Genomic DNA, 19,370 nt, shown 5'->3' on the forward strand with positions numbered 1-19,370 from the left:
CAAAACTATCCTTGTGGCATCCTGTCATTTCTCAAGCTTCAGTGGAAATCTCAAACATTTTAAAGTTCTAAATATATCTGTATATTACGGGATGTTGTCAGTTATTGCAAATAAAGACTTGACCTTTTTGAAAAGTGAATGATTTAGCACACAATATTCTTGATAGTCAAAATGCTAATGTTTTCTACCAGTAATACGGATTTTTAAAGAGCAGCTATCCTTATTTTCCAATGAATGAGTAAATTATAGTATCACTTTTCTCATAGTGTGTTTTCTGGAAGATTTTAAAGCCCTTTAAAGTAAGTACAACGTCTGCCTTTGATCCAATAACCAATCTTAAAACAATGACCTTCAGTCTTACTAAAATTGCTGTACACAGTAAATCGGTGAATACAGTAAAGTTCATAAAACTCTTCTAATATTGTCAGTAATAGATTAATGGTATACTAAGCTACTCAATCAATTTCAAAACATTCAAGTTATTTAAAGTCATTTCTACTTCTTTCTCAGTTTATTCATCTATTCATTTATAAAATACTAATTTTCTGGATGTTGCTATGCAGGAGCTATAATACCAGAACAAGATTTTGTTCTTTGTGAGCAATCTGTTTTGTTTAAAATTAACAAAGTATTTAATATCTTTAAAGCACTCTTAAAAACCTTTACCAATTTATCTTCATTTATGTGGTTTCTGATCTAAAGTGCTTATTTGAAAGTATAAAGCAACTGTGGCTACCTTGATGGGTATTATCAGAAAAGCAAATAAGATATTAAAACCAAGTTTAAATACTGATACCACTAAGGCTAAAATTAGTATAATGGTAAGTAAATTAGGAACAAAGCAAGACAATGACCATCCTTAAATCTCTCTTTTATTATAAACAGTATTTTTCTTTCCTCAGTTCAACCCATAGCTGCATATTCTTTACTACAGTGCTACAACTTTGCATAGCTGAAACATTGCTCGCAGTTTGTCATTCTCATCCTTTGCCTCACCTGAATACCATCACTGAAAACACTATTGAGCAAAAAATGGAGACTAGGGAATGGCATAAGGGTGAGAATAAGTGAAGAACCAGGAAATGAGAACCTGAAGAGCAATGCTACTTGTATTTATTCAAATCCTCATAAAGCTTTTAAGATTAACAAATTATTCTAGCATGAAAAAAGCTCAAGTAACTCTTTCCTTAGACAGAGGAAGCTTGAGGAAGAATTTCAGGGCAAAATAAGGTTTTAGATTTATTATAGGTATTGCCTAATATGCGCTTTTAAAAAGCAGAGGTATATAACCATATTCCATCCATATATTCATACCTCAAGAGTAGTAATTCGTAACATTAAGAGTAATGTTAAGCAGCAAATAACTGAGGAAAATTCTTCTCTGGTCAATGAATAAGAGGAAATTGGAAAGCCTCTGATATGGCAAGTTATTCAATGAATTCAGGCTGCTTACTTTAATTAAGAAAATGCAAAGAGCAGCCTGGGAATTTTGTTCTGGAAGTATTTCATACTGTAGCAAATAGATGAATTATTTTAGTAAACATGTCTTGAAAATGATTCAAGCCCAGATTTTCTTTTGTATGTGCAGTCACTTTTCAAACACTTACCATCAGTTACCACAACTCATCCAAAAAGCATTAACTCGCTAAACCATGATTATTCAACTAATCACTTGGAACTGTGTGCAAACATCACCATAACATGAGACATCTACACTGAAAACAATTTCTTACAATAGAATCTGCAACAGAGCTGACAAAATGAAGAGAAGATGAACATGTAAAGCATGGAGCTAAATTAAAACCTGCAATTCCAAGTCTGAGTTTAATAGTCAGGTTAATTAACACTGGAAAAGCTCAGTAAGAACTGTGATCGGCACCTAACCACTTAGCAATATTTAAATTAGGATTAGATTAAAGAAAAAATATCTATTTCAAATGCTAATTGATCAGAAGAGGTCCCATGACCCATGTTATATAGGAAATCAGACTTGATTATCAGAAGAGGCTCCCTTTGGAGATTTCTCCTCACTTTTGGAATGGAATAAGAGTTTCTCCCTGAAGACAGAATGAACAAATGAAAAAAAAAAAAAAAGTAAAAGATAATTGACAGGAAAAAAGGGTGGATTTTTCACTTCACGTTTTTGAGGTCTTTGAATTCAGTAGCTACTATTACTTGAAGAAGAAAAAAAAAAAGTAGTAGGATCTTAGCAGTTCATACTGCTGGAGCCAAGCAGTTAAGCTAGGAGACGGGTATTTTTTTCAGTGGCACTGAACAAACAGAATATGTAACATATTTTTTCATCTGTTTTTGGTGAGCCATGAGAAAAAAAAAAAACATTCAATTTTGTCTTCATTTTTAGAAGAAGCGATTTCTACTTTTTTCACATCACCTTTGGGACCACCTTCATAAGTTAGGACTAGTTAGTTGATCGATGTACTCTGCTGAGAACTGATGTGGTCCAACCCTGGTGAAGTTAACACTGGTATTTAAAAATCTACTATAGACACTGACTGTTGCCTTGTATGCTAATATTTGATGTTGAAGTCTGTGACAAAACTTTTTAAAAAAGGCAAAACACTATTTTTATGGAAAATTCTGAAGTTCTACCTGACTCCTTCTGGAGAGGATACAGAGAAGTTCTTATGATACAATCCGCTACATATTTAAAAAAAACACACAACAACAGACAGAAGCCCTGACTCTGCTCTAACTCATTCATGCTCCAACTCATACCTTGCCCCTGGCCTTGAATTGCCATTTTTTGATACTAAGCAGTAAAGTTATTTTACTGCTTACCTATAGCTGTTTATACCTTCTCAATTTCAGTGCCATTTAACATGAGTAGTTTATCATTTATATTTCAAAAAATATTACCAAAACTTGTATTTGAAGTGACTAATAAGAGACAAAAGTAATGTAATAGCAAGAGCAAAAAATTAAAGTGTGACACATTCAACAATGACTGAGGGAAGAATCATGCTCCTTGCTGTGGCAGTTGCTACATAAATTTTGCATCATGAATAGGTACCATCCCAAAATACTGGGCACTAGTCCACTTCTGTCACTCAAAAAAATATTCTTTAAATATAAATATATTGTGGTACTTAAAGTTTACAGGATTTATGTCATCTATATCACAGAATCACAAGATGGCTGAGGTTGGAAGTGACCTCTGGAGACCATCTCGTCCAACCCCTGCTCCAGTAGGGCCACCCAGAGCAGGCTGCCCAGGACCACCTCCAGGTGGCTTTTGGAAGTCTCCAAGGAGGAGACCCCACAGCCTCTCAGAGCAACCTGTGCCAGTGCTCTGACACCCACACAGCACAGAAGTGCTGCCTCGTGTTCAGAAGAAGCCTCCTGGGTGCCAGTTTGTGCCCACTGCCTCTTGTCCTGGCACTGGGTACCCCTAAAAAGAGCCTGTCTCTGCCCTCTTTGCACCCTCCCCTTCAGGTATTTGTATACATTGACGAGATCCCTCCTGAACTTCCTCTTCTCCAGGATGAACAGTTCCAACTTTCTCAGCCTATATATAACAACATAATCAGAGAGGCATCCATTCAGAAACTTTGAGTTTGGGGCTTGCTGTATACGTAAGCATGCTTTGTCAAAAATTCTTCATGAATATTTCTACATTGGTAGCCTTTCAAGATAATACAAATTAAAAGAAAAAAAATCAATTTTTAATTTAAAAAAATAATTTGAAAGTAAGTTTCATCTGCATTAAAATATTTCTGATTTGCTTAGTTTCAATAGCATTTCATTATTCTCTCTGAAGGGTTGGCAAGCTGAGTAAGACTAGAGCTCCTATGAATCAAGCAGCATCTACGATGGCTGAACAGATTGGTACACCATGGGAGTCATTTGCCTAGACGTGCATTAAGGAAGATATTGTTCATTAGGGAATTTGCTGCACTAAGAGAAATGAAGGCTTCTGATCACAGCTAAAAAGACCTTGAGGCAACTTACTAGAAAATGAACTTCTGGCTGAATGGAGAGAGTTTCCCGTCAATTCCAAAACCAAAACATTTTCATTTGGTAGGATCAACATTTCATTTTAATAGAGAATGGTGAAATGAAAGATCTGATTCTAGAGAAAAAAAAGCTAGTATTTAAGAGTCTCAAAACAAACAGAAGCTTGCAGTATGAGAATTTTCATGAAATTTTTAAATTTTTTACTTTGTTTCACTATTATGTATGGAGAGTGACTGGATGCCTCACCATTCTACACAAAAGGGGTAAAAGGGTATGAAAATGGGGGGGGGGAAATGATGTAAGAATTTATGAAACTTCCATAATTACTGCAGAGAAAAAGATAAAACAGGATGCAGCAAAAATCAAGTAAAGGGCTTCAGAATTCTAACGGACCATAAAAAGAAGACAAAATTTACATTTTTATGGGAAACTATAAAGGAACCTGAGGCAGAGTGATATTCTGCAGCTAGTGAAAGAAGAAAATCATTTCATGAGCTATGTTTTTAGGACAGTCTCTCTTTAGATGATCAATAGCTACACACAATGGAAGACTTCTAGATATACCTGGTAACATTAATCAATGGAGAAATACCCTTCCAAGAGCTGAAAGGTTTATAGTCCAATCTTCTTATGATGATATTACGGGTCAGATTTAGACCACCTCATTTAGGTACATTGGAAAACTAAGGTGGTTCGGCATAATGGAAAGAAGCATATGCCTTGTAAGATTTTGAGATGGGAGATCCTCTCCCTCTGCATTACGCATACTCCTCCTTTCCTTCTATTGACTGTAAAAAGCATTTATGGACTCACTTCTAAGAGGACTGGTTCATAGGGCATCTCCATTTTAATTGCAAATAAGGTACTTACAATGATGAATTAGATCATCCCCAACTTTTTAGTATTAATTTAAATAACCAAGTAGATACTTAAAAAATACCTAAATTCGGTTTACCTCTTTACTACACTTTACATGAAAATAAGAGGTTTAGTACAAATTAAACTGCAAATATGCAAATTAAAAGAAATGACCACCATCTTACAATCAATAAATGAGCCATCTTCTGTGCTTCTCTTGTCAATGGATCAACAATAGCAATGACATCATAGAATGGTTCATTCTCTTGGGGATCGACTTTTACTACGCTGTTAAAAAAAAAAAAAAAAAAAAAAACAACCAAAAAACAATTAATAAATAAGTGAAAACTCCAAATTCAGTTTATAGAAATAACAAACATTTTAAGGCACGAATCTGTAATATAAGAGCCACTTCAGATTTCACTGCTTATGAAGATATTTTCCTCATTTCCTCAGTAATCACTTTTGTCCCCTGTGATATCACTAGAAAAGCCAAACATGAACAGCAATTAAAATTTGGCATTAATCTACATAGTTCCATACTGGTTATCAGTTAAATATATGCTTAATTACAAAATCAACAAAATAAAAGAAAAACAGAGAGCAAAATTCAAAAAAGGGCCTTCATTTCCTTTCAATTTCCTTCAGTGACATTTACTCTTTCTTTACTGATATCTACAACTATCAGATTTGACAAGTGCCAATGGTGACACATTTTTAAAAGAACAGTGCAACTGAAAAATGTGAAAGTTGATAAGATGGATTAGTTTTATGCATTACAGAAGATAATTTAGCTTCATTAGAAGTCAAGGAGACTCTGGTTAAACTAATCTGGTTGTACAGGAAGGAAAAAATAGTAAACCTCACTGAGAAAAAAATAATGTGCTGTAAATACAGAAAATGGTTTTCGAGAAAAAGTATACTTAGAAAAGCGATTAGTGTTAGCGAGGTCATACTCCCTCCAGTACAGCTGTCCACGTTATTAGTAAAACCTTGGAAAAGGTGTTAGCCACTTAAAATAGGCTACTGATATCACTGTTTGTCTTTCCAACAACTAGTAGAGGCAGGGCAAGCACAGCAGCACAGCATGCTGGAACAGTTTTGCAAATAGAAACAAGTAAGGATTTGGAAATAATGTTACCCTAATTTTAATTTTGATCGTGGTTTTTGAGCACATGTCTTTTAAAGAATGTGTCTGCCTTTGCTCCAGAAAGCTTACCCCAGCTATGCTTAAATTAAAAATGGCTATTGTTAGTGTCCATCACAAAGACAGGATTCATAGAGGTACATCCTAGTATTTTAGGTCTCAATAACAATGAAGGTGCTTGTAGCATATTCACTTTTTAAATCTAGGATCAGAAAAACAAGGATTCAACATACGTAAGTACACTAAGGACACTAGTATGAGCCTGGCAAGTGTAAATCTGTCTGCTCAAGACAGTCTGCTCAGTTTTTTTTAAGGAATTAGGTGCCATTGAGCCAAATCAATTTGCATTTGAATGTAATCTGGTTGTATTTTAGAGTCTAATCTTATTTTATTTTAGGGTCAAGCTAAGAGCAGGAGTCAAGAGTGACGCTGCTAATCCACAAATTGTTTTACATGTGTGTATTAGCCTTGCCAAGAGTACTCAGGACTAACAACTGAATAAGCTCATATCGTAGTTCCACATTAATGAAAATTAATGGGGGCTTCATTTACTTCTGATCTGTGCAATTACCTATTACATTTGATAAATGTGAAGTATGGACTCCAAGTTTTCTAACCACATAAGTGCTTCTATTCACACCTGTTGTAATCACTCTTCCTTCAATAATGGCTAAGCCTGGAAAACCATTAGGTATTACTAATTAATCTATTAAAAGACAGGTAAAAAATGCATTACACTAGATCAGATGAACAGATTGCTCATACAATCAAAAACTTGTAAAACTGGAATGCTTATTGAAGTTTCCAAAAACTGAATGTAACAATCAGCATATTATAATTTTAATATGAAAATACTGTGGGTCCATTACCATGACAGACAGAACTCACCTGTGCTGTTCCTTGAGTAATTCAGCATCTTGCCTCACCTCTGTTTTAGGCAAAGATGACAGTAGTGCATCTATTTTCATAATGAAATCACTGCCACTATATTAAATAAAACACATGCAAGTCACAATGATTTTCATTAGAAAAGGAGTAAAGCTTTTGCATTTTAGTCTATCTACATAAGGAATATTTTAAAAGCCCACATCCCAAACTTGGATTCTAAAAGATTATCACCTAGAGATTTTGTAGCTTTGAGTAAAACACTTGGTATGACAGTGACAAAGAACCACTACAACCTTAGACTTTGGGAATTGTATGCTTCTTAAAATGAAGCAATGCAGAATCAGCAGAATTTACATTCAGTGTCACAGTTTGCATAGTACAATCTGCTGATATGTAGAACTCTCTTTTTTTTTTTTTTCCTTTGTAACAACATGTAGGAACATACATAGGTGAAGAAAGTTTTTAGTTTACTGGCAACTTTTTTTTTTTCTTCTTCTTGGAATCTCCTTAAAAATCTCAGCAGTTCTCTTTCAGTGTCACTGAGTCTTAATATTTGATTAAATATGTTTTGCCTTTCACTACATATCTCCTTGATAATTCTACTTCTTTGTGATTTTTTCTTCTGGTAGGTACTCTCTCAGTTGTGCCAGTCCTTCCAGATAGCAGAAATGATGCTCAGACACAAAAAATCAATAAATATTTCTCCACAGTTGGCTTGTAAAAATAACATAATCGTGCTCTCTTCTTTGTATGCAAATTGGATGCTTAGATTAGAGGCTGTCTAGAAGTCATCTTTATACTTACTTCTTCAGTCAACAGATGTGTGAATACTGTCTAGCAGGGTGTCAGAACACCACATTTGTCCATGCCACTATGGGCTCCTTTTCTAATGATTCCCAAAGACAATGCAATTTCTTACTTCAAATATCAATACTCACTTATTACTGTGTTTTTAAGATACACTGGATTTTATCGAGCTTATTATTTTTTATTCAAGTAACCAAAAGCTAGTAGGAATTGTTTACAGCAAGCTGCACTCATCTCCCGGCTGTAAGTACAGTGAATGTAGATAAAGTATTTGGAGTAACTTAGCAGAACTAACATATTATGAGACAGGTTGGAGAGGATAAGATTCTTTGGGTCAGCAGTGATCTCTTAGGCCTTAGCCTCACACACACAACCAATGACAAAGAGGTGCATGCCTCTTGAGAAACACAGGGGGCCTTTTTTTCTGCTCTGCATTGTAACAAGGAGGTACCAATGAGGTTGTCAGCGGCAGGGTAAATGACATGCAGCTGAAAACCAACATATAGTTTTCTATTACTATGTGTTGCAAAGCATAATTGGCCAAACATAAAGGTGATACAAAATTCAGTGGATATGACATTTCCTCTAGAAAACAGTATTGTCTGAAAACATCAATTGCTTGAATAGGTAAGTATACCAAGTCTGTAACAAAAATGCAAAAAAGAAAATTAAGGACCCTTAAAATTGTCTGCACAGATGTACTCACATGCTAAGTGAGAGGACAGCAAATAGCTAGCATAGAATATGTCTCTATGGTATAGAAATAGAGCATAGAAACAACAAACACTTCAGCTAAGTGCAGATACAGTATATATGTGAGTATACAGTATGAAGAGTACTATGACCAAATATTTGAATTTTTGTTCATATTCCACATGCAAAAGGATTACTAATTTGTTATTGTCGGTAAGCAAAGCACTATATCATACGCTTGGACAATAAAGACTCAAAATCTGAAATAATTTTACCTTTTAGTGCTGATTCCCATTTCTTTGACAATAGCTTTAATCTTCTCTGCTGAGGTACTGTACGTTATTTTTTCTAACAAATTAAAGTCTTCTGCATAGAATTCATCTTTATCTAAAGGACCCAGTATCTTGGAGAAAAAATGATATTAATAAGCATAGAATTTCCTAATCATGTTTCTTTTGTAAACAAAAATATGTTAATATTTTAAATGAATGCAAAACATCCACTAGGCAAACTCCCAGCCCTATATACATCATTATTATTAACTATATATTACTAGACTGTATAGTAACTATATAGGATTAGGTTTTTACAGCTAACTCACAAAGAACAGTTGCAGTGGAAATATCCATTACATTTTTCATTATACATACCTATGTCAAGGCATACACTGTTCAGAAATAATAGATCTAAGTTTAAGAAAAAGCTCTGTTTGGTACATTATTTTAGACTGAAATTCAAACTACTGTCTTCCTACCACACTCTTTAGATGTTTAATTCTGTGAACACAACCTTAACTTCTCAAGGATTCTCAGATTAGGATGAATGGATAAAAAGTAATACAAGAGCAAAGGACAATGAATGCAGGATACCAGAGACTAGAAACATAACTTTTTTTTTTTTTTGGGGTGTATTAAGCAAAAGAAAGTCCTAGAAAATTGATTTGAGGATGTTATTGGAATTTCTTACTCATAGTCTACCAGGCTAAACTGACCCAGCTTTCAAGAGGGGATAGTGTTTCCAGGATGTAGAATGTCAGGATGTAATTTTGGCACTGAAAGCCTCTCTCTCAAAATTCGACTGTTTCCTAGAAATGAGAGGTCATCTAACTCAATTCCACTTTTGAATCTTTTATTAGTATTAATGATGCATGAAATAGAGAAAAACACAGTGTGATTATGAAACACCATGCTACTTTTGAAGAAGTCCCAATTAGAAAAAAAAATCTTTGCTCATAAACACAAAACTCCAATGATGAAATAGCAAAGATACAAATGAAGGATATCGCATGCATTTTTAAAAAGTAATCTTCTAACGTGAAAACACACTTTCAGCAAAGTATTTCCTCAGCACTTACTATAGGACATTAATTGAGCTTTTTTAGGCAAGGAAATCAGTAATAACTTTTCGTTTATAAAATAATATTGCATATTTAGTTTTATTATTACTATTAAGACAGAAAAAAACAACACAATTCTTTTGTTCTTCATCAATAAAAAGAGTTTATGTGGTTTCATTAGTATTATTTCAGTAGAAACCATTTAGGATACAAAAAGAGTAGCTAAGTACAGATTAAGAGCTTCCAGAAGTGAAATGCCAGCATATTATCCCTACTTCTTTCTAATGGTGGAGCAATTAAGAGAAGACTTTACTCAAAGAGTAGTTTGTATAAGTTGTATTTATAATGCAAGGTATTGAATGTCATTAGCAAATACTAAATATTAAACCTGAAATTTTATTTTCAATCACAGTTCACCTATAGCCAAACTGTAGTAATGCCTATTGGTTTCAGAATATACTTACTAGAAATTTAAAGAACATAACTATTACGCTTTTATTTGAATACTAAGACTATAGAACAATGTAATGTTTATAAACAGTTGGCTTCTTTCCTAAAAGAGAAGAGCTTGAAAATACCACTCTAGTCAATGTAACTTAATTTAGTTTATCCTACACCAAGTATGTGAAATATGTAACTTCAGGATCAAAATTTAGTCGTAAACATCATTAATAATACATCAAATGCTAGCCTATTTAAAGAATTTTGTCTATCGTTTCATCAGAGTTTCTCTGAAATAGCTGTGGAAATGACATGAGTACACATGGAATTGAGCTAATAAACAAATTAGGAGGAAAGAAAAATGGAAAATAAACAAGGCAAACGTTCATACCATTCTCTGCCAACAAGCTGAAAATTGTGACAAATTATTATCATGCATTTTCTTTAGCCTGAAACTGAAGTTCTGAGAAATGAAAAGTAACTACAAAAAGACTGAGAGATGGCAACTTCTTACCTTGCCATTGCTCATAACAGCCATTTGCCCAGGAAGCAGCTTAAGAACCTCCTGGCAGAACATCTGGTGGGTTTTAATTATATCCACTCCTAAAGTGTTGTACTTCTTCTCAAAAGTATCATCATCCATGCCCTAAAGCAAAGACAAAGTATGAGACAGTGAAATGGTTCAGCAAAAATAAATATTGTAACAGCTGAAGTAAGCAAAGACTTTCTGCAAGTTACACGGTAACCAAAAATCAAAATAAAGCCACCTCAGATTCAGTTTAAGTATATGGTATTGGTATGGAGCCACAGTCTCACAACTAGATAGCGTGCTGTTCTTCACCCTTGAACAACTGTTAACAACCATGAGAGGAGAGCTATGCCTGAAGGTAAACACTTTTTCTAAGATCCAGAGCACAGTTGAAGGAAAAATAGCATTCTCAAGAATGCAGTTCCTCTTTTCCCTTAGGAAAAAAAAAGTATAAAAATTCGTATTACTCTAAAAACTATCATATAAATATGTTCATTCAATACAGCTTAAACATGTTTTAGGGAAGTCAACAACATCGAGCAAGACACATGACAAATCAATGTTTAAAGTGGAAAAAAATGCTGGAACTTTGCCATGCTTACAATGATGCAGCATGTTTTGATGCTGTCAAAATTATCCTGCTATACTGATATATATTTCCCAGTTAGAAATGTGCACACTAAGTAAACAGATTAATTCAGAAACAATTTACATAACAAAATAAAAACCAAAACAGAAATAATAACGCATACACTGCCTAATTAGCTACTTCTATGTCTTTCAAAATTTACTAAATGATAAGAGTACGATCAAAAACAATTAACTGATTCATTTTGCAAAATGGTGCCAGAGTTCTCCTAGTCTTCCAAATCTTATTTAAAAATACTAAATTTTACAGCTTCTTCTGAAACCAAAACTGAAATTTGCAACAGATATTTAGTAACTCAGATTTATTCTATAAGCAAAGTTTGAAGTCAGCAACAACTATATTTTAAACCAATGTATTTTCACAGAAACATACCAAAAAGTGTTGGCTAGAAGTATACAATACTCATTAATCTCAACTGCTTCAGTCTGCACCTTTTACTGTTCACAACCACAACAGGTAAAAAGTTATCTCTGAAGCCTTAATTCTTGACAAACATTAAAACAGTAATTTTAATGAAGAGTGAGCTTTAAAATAATAATTAAAAATAAATTATTTTGGTCTCAATAATTTGTTATCAATACTCTATATTTTTCAGTACTTTTACGTTTTCTTTCTTTACTTTGGAGAAATTTTCTATTCTTCATCACTTAAAGATTGTCAAAAATTCCAAATCTGCTGGCCCAGAAAGTGTGTTAAAAACTTCATAGCATTTGGCCAAACACTGTTCCTCTCAACTGCGTCTCCTTAGAATAAAAAATACGTACAATAAAAAATAAAGTACCCAATTTAGTTTGCACTCACCGGGACAAGGAATTTAACAATTTTAGTTCCAGCAGCAAGGGATTTTGCTGTTTCTTCCTTAGTGAGTTTGTTTAGGAAACTTTTTAAGCTGCTGTTGTTTTGTGTTAGAAAAGCTGCCAAAATTCCTCTTGCAATGGCTGTGTTATCTTCCTTTATTTTTGATGAAGGATTGTTCAAAATTCCAACCCGTGTATGACTGCTTGTTTTCTGCAAAGAAAAATACAGAATAATACACAATTTTACATTTACATCTGCTGATACCTAATGTATGCATATTTATTGTAGCTCTGTGAAATATCTTTGTATTTATTTTTTTGCAGCTATTTGTCTTCAGAAAATACACATGAATGCCTAATTCAAAACTTCAACTAGCAGCAAAAATGCTATTAGTAAGGATTCATAATACATTTTAAATAAAGATTTATTTTTTTTTGACAGAATAATTACTTTGAGCATTCTGCAGAGGTGCATTTTTAACAAAGCACATATACAAGTATTCATTTACAGATTTCAGGATTGTTTTTGTAGATGTGCTTTTCCATTTTTTTTCAAAAAATATCAAACTGAGCATATAATAGATACAAGAAAATGTATCCACTTATCACTTTAATCTTAATCAGCAGGAAACTCTTTCACTTGCTAAAATCAGTGATGACACTTAAATCTTAGTATGAGAGATTGATGATTCTTGGATAGGACCAAATAGTGTCACTAAATGAAGAAAAGGTAAATGGACTCTATTGCAATAAAGAATACAACACTAAGGCATGAAATCAGTGGTATTCAACATACTTAAAATGCAGAATTTAAACTGCAGCTCTTAATAAAAGTGGGTTGGCTTTTTTTAAACACTTTTTTGAAAAGCCTGAAAATGTGTTCTTTAAACTGAGAAGGGTGTTACAGAATCATCTAGGTTGGAAGAGACCTTCAAGATCACTGAGTCCAACCTCTGACCTAACACTAACAGTCCCCACTAAACCATATCCCTAAGCTCTACATCTAAACGTCTTTTAAAGACCTCCAGGGATGGTGACTCCACCACTTCCCTGGGCAGCCCATTCCAGTGCCTAACAACCCTTTCAGTAAAGAAGTTCTTCCTAACATCCAACCTAAACCTCCCGTGTTCTCACTGGAAAGAGGACAAGCTGCACAGTATCCTACATTAGGAGATGGGCAACAAGCCAACCAGGGCAAGTTATTCTTCCCCTCTACTTGGTGCTTGTAGGGCTGCACTTGGACTGCTGTTCCTGGCTTTGCCTCCCCAGAGCAGTAAGGGTGCTGAGATACTGGAGAGGTCTCAGCCAGCCAAGACATCTCTAGTTTTCTCAAATTAAGTTAAAATATACTAGTAGTATTCAAAATAATACTATTACATATTAGCTGGAATACATGTAGTTAAACTGAATTTCCTTTGACCACTTCCCCTCACAGATCCTTGCACACTTCATGCACAAGTGTCTATGCCACGTCTGCGTCTAATGGAAATTCTACTTTTCTAGACCCAGACCCAACAGATGAAAGGGAGTAGAAATGGGTAGAGAATCTCCATGCAAATTAATGGACTTCGAAAAAACAGTGTGTTTTTGTCTTTTTGTCACAAAATTTTGAAAAATTACTAGACCAAGCCATAGAGAGGGCAATGAGGTTTATCCAAATCAAATCTAGGAATAAGAATGAAGATAATCAATTACACTGCAATTTCATAGAAGATGCAACAAACCTTGTTCAGAACAGCTTTTCTAGTGATTTTCCTAAACTGCCACTATCACATGGGGACTTGCCCAGACAGTTCTTACCTCCTAGAGTTAGGAACTATGCTATGTTTTCCTCACTGAAGAGGGATGGATGTGAAATTACAGAGGGAATACGTCTGTCAGTGTTGAGCTGCAGATCTAGCAGACAGATAAATGAAAGGTTTTTCTTTAACAGAGACTTGCAATGAATATTCATCTCTGCAGTTTAAGTGTCTTTTTAGGACATACTTGGTATCACACGCTCCCTGCAATATATCAACTTTATAATTTCTTTAAGGTGTTTCCAATTTCACTCCTGATAAGTAAATCTACGTATTTTCCCAGTGTCAGTCTGTAATTACTCTTCTAAACTCCCCGAAACTGAATTTTTTGTAATTTATACTCATGTGGCATTTGCTTGTATACTTTAAATCCTATTATTAATGTCAAAAAATTTAAAAATAAGTAAACTCGTAAATGATTCTCCTACAAATAATTGCAAAAGTAATTATCGGTATATTAAATACAATAAACTTTTAGACTCAGAAGCATACAAATAGCATATGAAAAAACAGTCATTGATGGCCATGACTGTGCCATATGATACAGGAGAGCACTGCATAATGGTTCACATGACCAGGCATTATCCTAACTTCCCTGATCACAGGAAGAATGCCTGTAATTGGGATGAAATTCACCCTTCTTATGCACAACAGCATAGTTTGTCTCCTGCTTCAGAAGTCCATGAACCATATGATTGTTTACAGGCCTGTAATTTGCCAGAACCACAGGAGAGTAGAGCAAAACAAATCCACAGTCTCCTAAGTCTGAACCTGACCTGAGACCATTTAAGAATATAATTTTTGAATGCGCACAATGTTGGTAAGAACATATTCATAATAATTAAAAATACATTTTTTAAAATAAAATCTGCTAGAAGCTCACCAGGTGTTTCAAGGCGTTAGAAAGCAGTCGTCTCCCAGCTGGCTTATCAAAATCAGCAATAACCCAGACAGTAACAGCATATAATGCATCTTCATCTGAAAATTAAAGATAATCCTGCTTTACACTCTAGAGAATCTTCTCATGAATAATAAATAATGAATCTCCTCAAGACTTTGAAGTTTGTGTATATTTGACTGCTGACTTCAACTGTAGGACTAATTTTTGCCACATCAGTATCTTTTGCCTTCTGATTTGAAATAAAAGTCTGAGGAGGTACTTTATCATGTTAATATGAGAGAGCTGCTAAAATAGGTGATCTGTTCTTGTACATGGAAACACAGTGTCTCTAGATAATAAACTAGTTCCATTTAACAAAAACTGCTTTGTCAGAGGTTTCTCATGAACATTTGACGGGGTTTGGTCATAAAGCCAGACATGAAAATAAGTAGTTATAAGAAAGTATGAGTTTGGTTACCTACATTCCTCAAGAGCAAAGGCAGAGTCCTTCAAGCAGGGTAAAACTTATCATTTCTGGACACAGATGTGAATATATCCTATACAGCTCAAAGAAAACAAACTATCATATAGCTGTATATTCAGAATTTTTTTCTTTTTCCTGGTCTATAGTCTCTTGTTCTTTGTTCTTCACAGAAGGGCAATGGTTCACGAAAAAATCTGCAAAATTGTCTTCAGGAAAGTATCAGTCTCAGGTGTATCATATGTTCCCTAAAAGGTGATATGCTTAGACTGGAATTTTACAAGGTTCTAGTGAGATTCTAGGAAGAAGTTGTGGTTCAGTTTTGTTGAAGTCTGGAAAGACACACTGGTGACAGAGATCTGAAATGTAGATTCCAGCTTACAGTTTATGGGTTTTACACAAGAGATCTGAATCTTTGCACTGAGCCAACAGATTGAAAAGCACTTATAATTTGACAGCTAGCTTGTATGTACCTCTGGTTGTAGATGGAGAATCAAATAGAGTTAGAGTTGAATTTTATTCTTAAGAAATGTTAAATATACTTTTTCTAATTGTGGAATAAATGAAAACCATTTTAGCACCACATAATAATTACTAAAAGAATAGAACTTTGCTAACTGGATCATCTGTCCCTAGATGGGATGACATAAATCAGCAGTGGTTAACTGTCTACTCCAAGATGTTAACATGATACAGACTAATGCAAAATTCTGTGCAGTTTTATGCCCCCAGAATTTCTTCTAACTCAGAGGGGAAGTGCCTGCATATGCAATTCAAGTGCATTACATCAAAAATATTTTAAGTACAAAAAAGCATGAGTTTTATCATGATAACATGTATAAAATGAGTGATAATCCATTGGTATATGTATTTTTTCCTTTTCTATAGAAAAAGCTTCAAAGATCAAAATTAAATAATGCAACTAGAGGAAAAACAAACTATATGTTAGCGAATAGAAATTAAAATCAATTATCCGTTCAACTGTAGAAGTGCCTAATTCTGATATAGATATTATAAAGAATTCAGAGTCTTCAATTTGTAATACTGCAACTAAGAGCAATTTGAAAACTTAATATACTCTCTATATCATCTTCAAGTAAAACCATACCAGTATGAAAACCGAGTCTGCTTTAGAAACTGCAAAAGTCTTTCAAAAACTTTTTAGCTTCATGTCTGTGAAACAAAACTAACCAGTCACCTAACTAACAAGTGGGTAAATTTCTTCTGATAAGAAGATAACTGGTAAGTGGGTATGTGTCTATGCATATGTGTGTGGTGTGTGCACACATGCACAGGTATTCAGATGTCTGGAACTTTTCAAGTTCCTGATGCTTCAGCAGCAGGCCTTTTAAAATGACTTAATGACAATCATCTGATTTCTACCAAATCTGAAATAATTACCATATTGTTATCATTTACGTTTATAATATTATTTGGCCCCTGAAAGGAGCATATACATAACATACATATACAACATAGACATATATATAACATAAAACCCATATGCAAAATAAATATACCCTTTCTTGTTAAATACTTCATGTTGTCTGAAATTACAGCACTTTTATCTTGTGAGTCCAAAAAGGAGAAGGTAGAGAAGTCCTGCACATCAAATGGAACTGCAAAATGTAAAACAGGGTATGTTAGACTTAAAAAAGAAAAATAGTAAGTAACAGTCAATCTGAGAAAAATAGTTACCAGATGTGGATCTGAAATGGATGTATCTTCTTTCTGCTCCAAGAATAGTGGGGTTTATACGGGGAACTACATTTTTCTGATCCATAAGAAAATCTATTGCATTTATATGATCGTTTAACAAACCCTGTAGGAAGATAACACATAAATAAATCAGTACTCCTATAGTTCCAAGACAAACAAGGACCAAGTATTTATACCATCTTTCAACTGAGCTTAAAGCTTATCTGAAAGTTATGGACAACTTCTGGTCAAAAATGTATAAATATCACGCAGTATTTCAAAATACCATATGCACATTTTTCAATTAACAACTACAACACACTCTCAGTTTCTGTATGATTCCGTATGATTTGTGTATGCTTAGTTGTTCCTTAAATCTGTATGATCTAAATAAACCGTTTCAAAACCATGACCGCAAATTAATAACAATAAAAAAAATAATAAAATAACAACATAGTTCCAATTTTCATATTATTAATTTCAAACCATTTCATTATAAATAATACAATTTATAAACATGACTCAAACAATCCACTGCCAAATATTTCATCTTGTTTTCATTCTGAAACTTTAAACATACCATGAACACTGCCCTCTGGAAGAACCCGGTGGCATCAATAATCTTCTGAAGAATAACTGTCTCTAACTCTGCAGCATCCATCTCTTCTCTGTTAAAGGGCACACCATTAAACAGAGCTTGAGGCAATGGACCCAGGCCAGTCTTCTTATAAAAGGTTGCTCCTGCCTGATCATATCAGAAATATCACAGAATTAAATGGACTGTGGCTAGCTGTAGCAAAAAATGAAACTAATGTCAAGAGACAATGAACTCTAATCTCCAAGTACTATTCACTGTCACACATTCTCACAAATAGTGGGGACAAAACAGGACATATGTGGAAAACAAACAGGACACATTGGAGTCAGTTCTCAAACAGAAGGGCAAAACAATTTATTGATGTCTATATGGGTTTTTAAACTTTTGCTTTATCATCTTGCTGAAAAATAGTATTTTATTTTGCTTAATATTCTTAGTTAAAAAAAGCAAATAGGGCGCTTGTAGAGGGGGCTCCACCTTGATGGGTCTAAGTCTATTTTTCTTCCTCTAATATTCTCCATGAGAAGCTTTCATTCACTAAGCAGAGACAGCTCTTTCTAGAAGAATTTCAAACTGCCTTTCAAGGCCAGGCTGGAAGGGGCCTTGGCCAACCTGATCTGGTGGGAGGTGTCCCTGTCCATGGCCAGGTTGGAGCTGGGTGATCTTTAAGGTCTCTTCCAAACAAAGAGATTCTGTGATCCTATACGGAAGGCTCTATGCATGTCCGTGTTGTGAGGAACAACCAGTACAAGGCAAACAGCACCATTTCGCTACCCAGATGTACCTTTTTGACTGGATATAATACATGTTATACAAAGAAACGTAAAAGGAAATAAGTAAAGTGGATGGCATGTGTCAGAAACACACATTTTTGTAGACAGCAGGGCTGAAGGTACATGAAGAAAAACAGTACTTTTATCATTTTTCAGCAGAAAATCATCAATATAATCAACTATTGATAAAACGTCTTCTCTTTAAATCAAAACACATAGCTGACTTTCCCAAAGGAAACTGTAACCAGAAAGCACAATTAAAGGAAGCAATGATTTGCATAGAGGTCAGGCTTCTGCTCCGCAGGCAAGAACATACAGGTAAACAATTTCTGAAGTGTGACAGAGCCCCTTCGCCATGCTTGTTAGAAATAAACTTGTGCTCCTGAAAGCAACTGGCAGCACTAAATTTTAATAGTGAGAGCTGTAAAACAGAAACTCTTTCAGCATTTCCACTAGTAATTGAATAATTACTGAAGAAAAATTTAACTTAAGAAGAAAAATTTAACTTAAGAAGAAAAATTTAACTTAAAGACACTGTTTTTACTTGCTTTAATATTTAGTAACCTTTCAGCTTAGGAAATGCAGGAACTTAACTGTACTGCAGTATTTCTTACCATTTTGCTTTCAACTTACCTTCCTCCCTTCATCATATTCAGAATGAACACCTAGGATGCTCTGAACATCAGCATAGGGGTATTCATTTCTAAGAACTTTTTTCACATGATTAACTGTTAGAACATTTCCATCTTTCACTTCGTGATACACCTGTAAAAAATTAGAAAAAAAAAAAGAGTAATAATAAAATTCAGAAAAGTAAATAAAAATGTTAAAAATTCCCATTTTTGTAGTGTCCTAGTAATTTTTATATTGGTATAATATTACACTGCTTTTATTACTACACTGCAATCTTTATATTCCTTTAGTAATTACCACCATCACACATATGCAGAATTTTTCATTGGAGCACTATTCTGATTAAACTACTATTATACTTTTAGTCTAAATCTGAAGCGGCAAAGGA

At 34.2% G+C, this 19,370-nt stretch overlaps 1 protein-coding gene across 1 annotated transcript in view; it reads right to left on the bottom strand.

Moving 5' to 3' along the window:
* UGGT2 (UDP-glucose glycoprotein glucosyltransferase 2) overlaps positions 1 to 19,370 on the bottom strand; it is a gene marked incomplete at its 5' end in the record, with an annotated part of 86,345 nt that overhangs the window by 22,204 nt on the left and 44,771 nt on the right. The window contains 10 exons of the mRNA XM_084306529.1: positions 5,019 to 5,121; positions 6,869 to 6,964; positions 8,644 to 8,771; positions 10,660 to 10,791; positions 12,125 to 12,331; positions 14,803 to 14,897; positions 16,801 to 16,899; positions 16,979 to 17,102; positions 17,559 to 17,723; positions 18,983 to 19,114. Of these exons, the coding sequence (XP_084162655.1) occupies positions 5,019 to 5,121; positions 6,869 to 6,964; positions 8,644 to 8,771; positions 10,660 to 10,791; positions 12,125 to 12,331; positions 14,803 to 14,897; positions 16,801 to 16,899; positions 16,979 to 17,102; positions 17,559 to 17,723; positions 18,983 to 19,114 (1,281 nt within the window). The remainder of the gene's footprint in view (positions 1 to 5,018; positions 5,122 to 6,868; positions 6,965 to 8,643; positions 8,772 to 10,659; positions 10,792 to 12,124; positions 12,332 to 14,802; positions 14,898 to 16,800; positions 16,900 to 16,978; positions 17,103 to 17,558; positions 17,724 to 18,982; positions 19,115 to 19,370) is intronic.

This window comes from Netta rufina, assembly GCF_964035555.1.
Source record: "Netta rufina genome assembly, chromosome: 1".
Lineage (NCBI taxonomy): Eukaryota > Metazoa > Chordata > Aves > Anseriformes > Anatidae > Netta > Netta rufina.